At 49.1% G+C, this 9,484-nt stretch overlaps 2 protein-coding genes across 2 annotated transcripts; both read right to left on the reverse strand.

The window, feature by feature from the left end:
• Window positions 1-1,202: 1,202 nt before the first annotated feature.
• Window positions 1,203-1,947, reverse strand: LOC105915211 (protein TIFY 11b). The gene has a single exon (XM_012849231.2). It carries the CDS (start codon window positions 1,847-1,849, stop codon window positions 1,343-1,345), a length of 507 nt encoding a protein of 168 aa, XP_012704685.1. The 5' UTR covers window positions 1,850-1,947; the 3' UTR covers window positions 1,203-1,342.
• A 6,211-nt stretch (window positions 1,948-8,158) lies between these two features.
• LOC101780819 (protein TIFY 11d) lies at window positions 8,159-9,476 on the reverse strand. The gene is made up of 3 exons (XM_012848809.2): window positions 9,102-9,476; window positions 8,723-8,974; window positions 8,159-8,594 (listed from the first exon to the last, which is right to left on the reverse strand). The coding sequence occupies exons 1-3, from the start codon at window positions 9,305-9,307 to the stop codon at window positions 8,474-8,476; spliced, it is 579 nt and encodes a 192-aa protein (XP_012704263.1). The 5' UTR covers window positions 9,308-9,476; the 3' UTR covers window positions 8,159-8,473.
• Window positions 9,477-9,484: the final 8 nt, after the last annotated feature.

Consider the following 9,484-nt stretch of genomic DNA (forward strand, 5'->3'; position numbering starts at 1 on the left):
CACCAGTTATCCAGCTTGAGATTAGAACTTTCGGCTTGTTTATCGTTATTTTCATCTATTATTTTTGGCGTAGCCGATTAGATCTATTTCAAGTGTTGCTCCTCTAGCTTTATCTAGTTTGCTCCAGTAGTTTTCTTCATAATCGCTGCCTAGTTGTCGGCTGTACCATAGCTGATTGCCGTGTTATAGCAAATCAGCCGATTCGCTGATACGCTTCCTCGAGATCGGAACTTAGCCGATCGCAGCCCCTGGAATTTGACACGTTTTCTCCTTGCCAATCAATAGGTCGGATTGGCTGGCACGCCGCGCGAACTGCACCAGGGCGATTACCCAAACAAGAGCTAAGCAGATTCTCCCGGGTCGTGTGTCCGACGCTGAGAGTCAATCGGCTGAGTTTTAGCGCCAACAGTATGTTCCACCATAATGAAACTAATTAACTAAGCTATGAACATTATTTTCTTAGACATGAACATTGCAAGAAAATTTTCAACCTTGATTTTTTTAAGAATATTTTAAGAAATTTTTTCACCTTTGATTTGTTGAGTAATTTAACGCAAGGTTTTGGCAGAATCCTGACTCCACCGTTGACAATTTGAGACTAGGGATGCAAGTGGGGTGGCCTGCGGGTACCCGCCAGCTATTCGCGTACGCCGCAAGCATCTTGCGGGCTGACGCGGCAGCCCGCATTCCGCCGCGTGCTGTTGCGGGCTCATGTGGCAGGCTCAGCTGCATGCCTGCACGCACGCCTACGGCCAGCCTACTGCAGACGCCGCTTGACATCAGAAAGAACAAAGCTAGTGTCTAGAGATGAGCTCATGGCCATGAGCCTAGATCTCAACGGTGGAGGAGGACCGGCGGACGGCGGCTGTGACTATGTCCTCGTGCCAGATGCGGGCACGGGCGCCGGTGATGCGACGAAGGATTCCTTCCTGATGCAGGAGGCGACGATAGATAATAGAGGCGGCACACGCGGAGCAAAAGTAGCAACCGAAAGCGGCGACGCCGGGGGACGGAGCTAGCGTCCCATGGCGGCGTGGGCGGACTGTGACCGAGACGCTCGATGCGGGGAACTAGGAGGGTGTCAGGGCGAAGTGGGCTGGAATGCGAGTTTACGTGGGCTAGCGGCGCTGCTTGGCCCAGTGGCCCGCGCCGCTTGCATCCCTATTTGAGACGTACAAGTTCCAGGATCGGAGAGACAGGAAAGAGCAAATAAACGCCATCGTATTTTTCCCAACACGCGCTCGTAAGTTATCAACATCTAAGCTGAAAATTCAATTATATATGCTCGCCAACGATTAGGTAGTCAGTCTGCGGCGCCGGCAGCGATCGAGATGACTAAGAATCAGCGTACGCATCCTCCGGGACTACCAAGCCCAAGCCACGCGCCGGCATGTCCTTCCTGCTGCCTCTTCTTGGACGCCGCCGTCGTCGGCCGGCTGGCAGCGTCGTACGGCGTCTGGGCGGCGAGCCTGTCCCGCCTCTTCTCCATGAACCGCTGCAGCGACGCCTTCCTCGCCACAGGGATGTCCTTCGCCCCACCGGCGGCGAGGCGTAGCAGCTCGGCCGCGCTGTCCGCCGGGACGTCGTCGAACACCAGCACGCGCCCGCCATACATGATCGTCAGCTGCGCCGGCGCCGGCGTCGGCGTGGACGCCTCGGCTTCCTCCCTGACGTCGGGGGCGACGTCGGCTCCCGGCAACAGGAGCATCGTCGAGGCCGCCGTCGGCGTGGTGGCGGGGCGGGCATGAGCCGCCGCCGCCACCCCGGCGGCGGCCTTGGCCCTGACGCACCGGCTGAGCACGCCGCAGGCCAACGCAAATCTCCTACGGCCATTGCAATCCGTAGCCATATTTCGCTACTACCACAGGCCAATAAGCTTACCAACGTTTCGTTTAATTTTCTGTATGTAGGTAGCCAGCTAGGGCAGGAGGATCGGAGGATATGCGTTCGGGCGGCTCGATGCATGGGTTTATATAAGCTGCAAAGCAAATGGGGCTGTCACGGAGAAAACGTGGGAAGCGCCCGCCGCGCAGGCCAGCCGCGCGTGGGCGTTGGTTGTGCGTTGGCATCACCATATTTTTAGCCGGTCGGCCACAGGCCCACAGCCCCACCACATGATTGATGCGCCGCTGGCTCGTTTTGTTTAGTTTTGCGCGCGCCGCATGAGCCGAGTGGTGGGCGTGCGTGCACGCAGCCGGTTGGGGCCCGAGCAGAAAATGCATGGCCGCGTTTCGGCCGTGCGCGCGTTTCCGTGGCTGGCTTTTGCCCCGTTTCCGCGGCGCACGTCGTTGCCAGCCTTCGGGGCGTTCAGGTCGGCACGTCGTCATCTGTTGAGCTTGTTCCAGCGGGAGCGAGGGTAAACTGTTCACGGATGACATAGTACGCGTTGAAGCAGAGGGATCGGAAAAAATGGGCTCGTTTCAGCCGTGCGTGCGAAGCGCGGCGGCCTCACGTCGGCGTGGTACGTACGCGCGACTCGATCTGCTACGCTACCGGCCTTATGCGTCGGGGGTGTTCACGGATAGCAAACGGGTTAAAAGAGAAAGCTGTTCTTATGGTAGGAAAAATATGATGTACCAGTCTACCTCAGAGGTCGATGATTGCACGAAAAACCTTCGATACAAAAATTAAAAATATATATATATACCTCTATTTATTTCAATAGACAAAAACCAATTTTTACCGTTTGAAAGAATAAAAACTAGCCTTATGTAATTTATAAAGAAATAAAATAACTTAAATCTACCATGTGAAATTGCAAAATTATACTCGCGCGAAAAAAGTGAAAAGAATAGTGATTTCGCTTACTCGTGGCCATTGCATTAGAATAATTTTCCCAAATGCTAGGATTTATATTCTTGGTCTTACCTATTCAGTTCCAATGCTTGTCGTCTTGACGAACGATGAATTGATTAAGCACACTTTATATACAACATGGAACATGTTGAACATAAAGTTTAATGATCCACTTTTTTTTTAATATGGTATGTGTAACTGGTTCAACCTTGGGCAACAATGAAAACGAGCAGGAGTATAAAATAATTCTATATCTAAACTTTCTACTTGGCAGGAACCAGATGTCACCCACTTTGCCATTATAAGAAATTCTAAAGGAGTTTGCACGTTGTCAGCCCGAACATAATACATGGGCCTATTTAGAGGACAGCACACCAAGAAACCTTACTTTGCTATGAAGATCGACATTATGAAAGCATATGATCGAGTGGACTGGTCTGGTCCTATCTTAGAGTATGTTTGTCCAAGCTTGGTTTTGCTGATTCCTGGACTGATACTGTATACGAGGTGTGTGACTGGTTCGTTATACAGTGAGTCCTATGCGGTGCACCTGACAAGGTGATCCTATCCGTCCATATTTATCTTACTGTGTGCCGAGGGCCTTTCTTGTCTATTTAGAAAGATGGAGGAGGAGGGTATTTTAAAGGGTTTGCGTAATGGCAAATTTGGGCCTCCTATTTTCCTTTTCCTCTTTGCTGATGATAGCAAATTTTTTGCCAAAAGTGATTGCAGGAGTGTAGATGCCTTGAAATCAGTTCTGCAATTATATTGTGATGGCTCTGAAGTATGGACAGAAAGTGAACTTATCAAACTTTTCAGTTTTCTTTGGCCTTCATTGTCCTGTCCCTATTAAAAGTAGTGCTATGGCTTCCCTACAAATTCAGAATGTTGCTTTGAGGGATACATACTTGGGCGTGCAGACATATGTGGGCTGTTCTCCAACTGAGGCTTTTAAATTCTTGCCGGGGAGAGTGTGTGGAAATAGATTAACAACTGGACTAATCGACCATCATCTAGAGTTGGGAAAGAAATTCTTCTCGAGGCGGTGGTTCAATCGATATCAACTTTTGTTATGAGTTTTTTCCAGATTCCGGCTAAAACTTGTGAAAAGATGCGAAATTCTGTGAAGTCAGCATATAATTTCGCGAGAATCTCTTCTTTTGCCTCCTTCCGAAGTAGGCCTTGATTTGGTTTTATGTAATATAACATTTGAGGAAGATTGTTGGAAGATGTTATGGTCTATTAAAAGCAAGATGGAAATAAGATTTTGGCGAGTTGTTCATGATTGTTTGGCTATGGGACATCAGCTTCAAAGGTGACATATTCCTGCTAACAATCTACTCCGTATATGTTGTTTCTTTGGCCACGTAGAGAAAGTTGAGCGTTGTTTCTTGATGCTCCCTTTCGCTAAGACTGTGTAGAATCTTATCAAAAAATAGTTTGGTTTTCAGTTACAAAGGAAATATCTCCATAATGCTAAACAATGTATTTTCGATTTACTAAATCGTTGCAGTGAGGTGCAACGTGTGGCGGTGACTGTTACCTACTGGCATATCTGAGAAACCCGAAATGAAACTAGATACATTTTGTCCCCAAGTGACAATGAAGAAATACAAGCTTATGTTGATATGATTGTTATGCATTCTTTGAAGCCGAGTCATCATTCATCATAGTGTGCAGATCCTAAACATATTAAGAAAAGGACTCCACCACCGGTTAGTTGGCTTTGCCTCAATGTGGATGCAGCAATCTTTTCTTCTTCACCAAGTTCGGCAGTTGGTGTCATTGCGCGGGACCATATCGGCAGATGTCTGATGGGTTGCCACCAGTATTTTTCGGGTATTACTATGCCTGTGGTCGCAGAGGCACTTGCTCTTTGGTGTGCTATGGTTTTTGCTTTTGATGAAGATTTTCACAAAGTGATTATGCAGCCAGATTGCTTGTCAATCATCCAGGACTGTTCCTGCTAGGGACCGCTCTGTGATTGGTCTTTTTTTTTTTGCTGATATCAAGTCTTTAGCTAGCAAATTTGCTTCTATTACGTTTCTTCATGTAAACCGTAATGCTAATAAGGTGTGGCTCATTTGTTGGCTAGGGAGAGTGAGCTTATTGCTTACTCAATGTTCCGACGGTATGTTCTTGGTTGTATCAGGATGGTGTGAACTCCGATTGTTTGTCAATGAACGAACCGACCTTGATCTCAGAAAAAAAAAAGCAGCAACCTGCAGCCTGCCTGCCTCCCAGTAAGTAGTTCCCAGCAACTTGGCCCAATGAAGTGAAGCCACAGTCATTAAGGCCTTGTTCGGTTGTTCAGAATTGAATCATGCATTCCTGAAGGGGAATGAGTGGATTCAGTTGAATCACTCTATATTGTAGGGTTTCATTCTGAAAGCTAAGACATGGAAAATGATTCTGGATCCCTAAGAAGCCGGAACAATCAGAACGGGCTGGAATAGAATCAACATCCCGATCCAAACCGAATGGTTATCTTGTATTAGGTAGGATTTTTAACCGGATCAAATCAATCTGTGCGAAATAAACCTCGTTCATGGGTGGTTCTAAGAGAATCGAACGAGACCTATAAGTATAACTTTTCACGGAAAAATCAGTAATACAAATGACAACCGAAGATCCGTACCAACCAATAATAATACAGCTTGTACGTACATCCCTTCAGTTCCACCTAACATGGTGCAGCGTGTATGATTCCATTCTCTATTTCAAATTGACAGGTCGTTGCTTCGTTTTCAAATTGTCATCTATGACAGTACACGGGATAGAGCCGGGGCCAGCGTCATCTAGGGCCTGTTTGGAATAGAGTTTTTTTTACAGGAATTTCAAAGGAAGTGCATTCCTCTATTTTGCTTACGTCATCCACCGTTTGAAATGAAGGAACACGCCGGCCGATTCCAGAGGAAAGGATTCGTTCCCTTCACAAAACACAGGAAATTAAACATCCAGTAGTCCGAGCTAAAGGTTTCGCGTAAGCCCGAGGCGAGAGAGACGGAGAAGCTTTCACGCGGCTCGAAATCAAGATTAGAGGAGAAGAGAGAACCAGAAGAGAAGTTTTTTGCATGAAAAACGAGCTCGGACCACATCCTCACCGGCGTAGGTAGCTATCATCGTCCGCCCCGGTTGCTGTCCGGCATCCGTTGTCACTCCGATCTGGACCATCACCATTGCTGCGCGAAGCGCATGGGGCTCCCGATGCGTTGTGTTCTTCGTTATGACCTCCCTAACTAGCACCGCCCTCTGCTGCTACTCCATCGCTGCATCTTGCAGCCGCCTGCAAGTCTCTGCTCATTCGTAGGAGAGGGAGGGAGAACACGGAACACCTTTCGGAGAGGGATGAGTCACACGATGGCACCAGATAAGATGATCCCCAGCAGGATGACAGCCCGTGGGTTGAGTCTATGGACCAGTGGTCCCACGTGCAAGTGAGTTAAAGGAGAAAGATACGTAGCTTTTTCTTGCGAAGGAAAAAATGGTATGGCTAACAATATATCATTAAGCACTAATGTTTTTTTGTTTTTTGATTCCTGTGTTATGAATTACTATGTTCTAAACACTCCATAGTCATTTCCTGCGTTTTTCCATTCCTCTGTTTTACCACTACACTCATATCCTATTCCTACAAAAAAAATTTCTCATTGCTATGTTTTCTATCCTTCGTTTCAAACAGGCCCCTATTGTTCACCGGATCATGAAATCGCCCCGGCCAGCAGGCCGTGGAGCAGTCGCACCGGTACGCCTCCTTCGTTTCCTTGGGTTTCACCACGGCGGGGAGCAGGACAGGGACAGCGCGCCACGCGAAGCCGGAGACTTCCGGACCCGGCTGGACCGCGGGAGTTTAGCCTATGGGAAGGTGCCGGCCCCGCGAGGTCCCCCGATCGACATCGACGCCTGCGTCGGCGTGCGCGAACTCGCTCCATCACGTGCTTGTGTTTTCATGGAGGCAGAGACGGTCGGCAAGGGAGGACACGGAACAATCCGGTGATTTGTTTGGCCTACATCTCCATCGGAGCCTGGTGGTGGAGTCGGCTCTTCTTCTCCCGCAATCCGCAGCGTGCGTGCTGCTGCAGCACTGTGCGCCTCGTTTCCTTCCATTCTCTCTTGCGTGTCGATCGAGAAAATAACGTGCGGACGGAGGAGGGCTGACTGGCTAAGGTACCGCAGGTCGTGCTATCCAGAACAGTAGGGCGCGGCCAGGTGTGTGGTCTTCCTCTTCCATTTAAGGTTTGGGGATTTTAAGTTGGGAGCACAAGAATTTTTGAAAATTTACACTACTGCACAGCACCTCATCCATACCGGCACGAAAATTTCATTTTGTGACGGTGAACACACCGGTACCAAAAAGCTGATGCGAATGCGGATGGTTATTCGTACCGACGTCGAAGTTGGCATGAATAAATGACTATGTCTACCGGTGGAAAATTGCACCGGCACGAATAACAGATTATGCTACTAGTGGAAAATTGCACCCTCGAGCTACCCTTCACATTCACCTGTAGCTAGTCACAAGTCACACATATGTCACGCGTACTGTCCAAGCCTCGAACTCGACATCATCCCTCGCATGATATTTTTTATCATCCCACCTACACCACATATCCATCTGTAGATGGAAGTTCTATTCCTTTTGACCCCAATTGCCTAACATTTGGTACATTATTTGGGGGTCTAGATGGCTTCAAATTAAGAAAAACATTCAACTACAAAGTTATAGATCTCATCAAAAAATACAATTTTTATATAAAGTTTGTCTACACCCGAGTCCGTGTACAAAAATTACGAAAATGAATTTTCGTATATAAATTGATATTCAAATTGCATAAGTGGGAAACTTGATATGGAGGATGGAGGCATAACTTGTACTACTAAAACACATCTCACCACCGCAATCAAAACATCCACATGAGGAGGAGGGAAGCTTCGTGGAACTACCCCTTCAGCCGGCCTTTTTCTCTCCTCCCTCTAGCTCTACCACTTTATTGACTGAAGAGAGAGCGACAAGGCACCACGCCGTCAACATAGAAAATTGCCATTCCGGAAGACACCGGAGACCGCGCTATGCAATTTCCACGCTTTTGAAATGGTAAACATATAATTTTAGACCAGAAAGACCGTGTGGCCCTAGAAGCGGACGTGTACCAACCACTGATGGAAAAGGTCGCAGCCGGCACGCCGCACATGTTTCTTCTCTGTCTATCTTCTCTCCGTTCTACTAGTTGATAGTTTGGTCTACTCAGAGAAAAGCAGCGAAAAGAAAGCTGGTCTAACACTATTAAGAACAGAAATCAAATTTATGACCAAACGGCCGGTCTTCTAAATTCTCTACTTCACCAAAAGTACACCGGAAGCATTCGGCCAAGCATTAGAGAACAGATCACTATTTCTTAATAGGATGCAGTTGTACATTAAGATAACATCCCAATGGATGAAAAAGACACGGTCTCTATCAATCCCAGACTGATGGAGCTGCCGGCCGGCGCCTAGATAGGTGCCATCGGTCGAGCAACATATAATTAATTAGTAAAAGAATTCCTCCGAGTAGTGCTGAAGAATTCTCAAACAGAGATAACCTAGATTAGGTAGATCACCATGAAGGAGGATACTAGTCAGTACTTCTACCCCTTTTCATGAATGTTCGATCGGAATCCTGAATCCTGAAACGTTTCTAGAGCCCGAGCCATGAGGCAGCTGCAGGCTCATCTGTCGCAGGCTTGCCGCTACCGGTAATGTCTTTCTCTGGCACCGGGGACGCCGTCACCTTGTTGTAAGGCTCGGCGGCGTTGATCCTGCAAATCCACACACGTATTTGTCATCCATTGTTCTTGCTAGCTAAACAACCTCAGAATTTTAATCTCGAACGTGTCGTCGAAGACAGTGAATGGAATGAAGAACCAGATGTGAGCCATATCCTCACCTGTGCTTCCTCTTCTGGAGGAACCTCTGCAGCGATGCCTTCCTTGCGATGGGCAGGTCAGGGAGCGCCGCCGGTGGGTTTGAGGCTGGCTTCTCCGCCGCCGCTGGCGCGGCTTTAGTCTGTGGCGTAGCCGCGGAGCCCGACCCGGCCAGCTGCATCAGCTCCTCGGCCTTGTCGGCTGGGAAGTCCTCGAACACAAGCACCCGGCCCTCGTAGACGATGGTCAGCGGCGCCTTCGCCTGCGCCTCCGGTCTGGAAAAAAAAAAGCATACATGCTCGCCGTCATCAAACCCGACTTGGTGGCCAAGAGCTCATCAGCCAGACAATAACACAGGGCATTTAAGGCGACAGAGAGGGTTTCCAGCAGATGAAAGCTCACCTCTCTTGAGACGGCTGCAACGTGCCGGCGCGCGTGGGGAAGAGCTGCATGGTCCTGCCGTCCGTGTCCTCATCCTTCTCCGTCGTCGTCTCCACCAGAGGCGGCAGCCGGAACGCCCCGTCGAGTGCCCCCAGCTGCTGCTCCCTCATGTACTGCCGCAGGAGCCCGCACGTGACGGCGAACCTGGTGTTGCCGGCGGCCGCCATATCCGATCCTCCTCGGTGAAGCACAGAAGCAGCCGTGCCGTGGGGCACTGGTGGTGGTGGTGGTGTGGTAGTTCCGTCTCTTCTGGCGCGGCTCTAGCTTGCGTGGGAAACTGACCCGGGCGCGTGCTATTATACCGGTGTGTGTGTGTGTGTGTGTGTGGGGGGGGGGGGGGGGGT

The sequence above is a fragment of the Setaria italica genome, chromosome IX (assembly GCF_000263155.2).
Source record: "Setaria italica strain Yugu1 chromosome IX, Setaria_italica_v2.0, whole genome shotgun sequence".
Lineage (NCBI taxonomy): Eukaryota > Viridiplantae > Streptophyta > Magnoliopsida > Poales > Poaceae > Setaria > Setaria italica.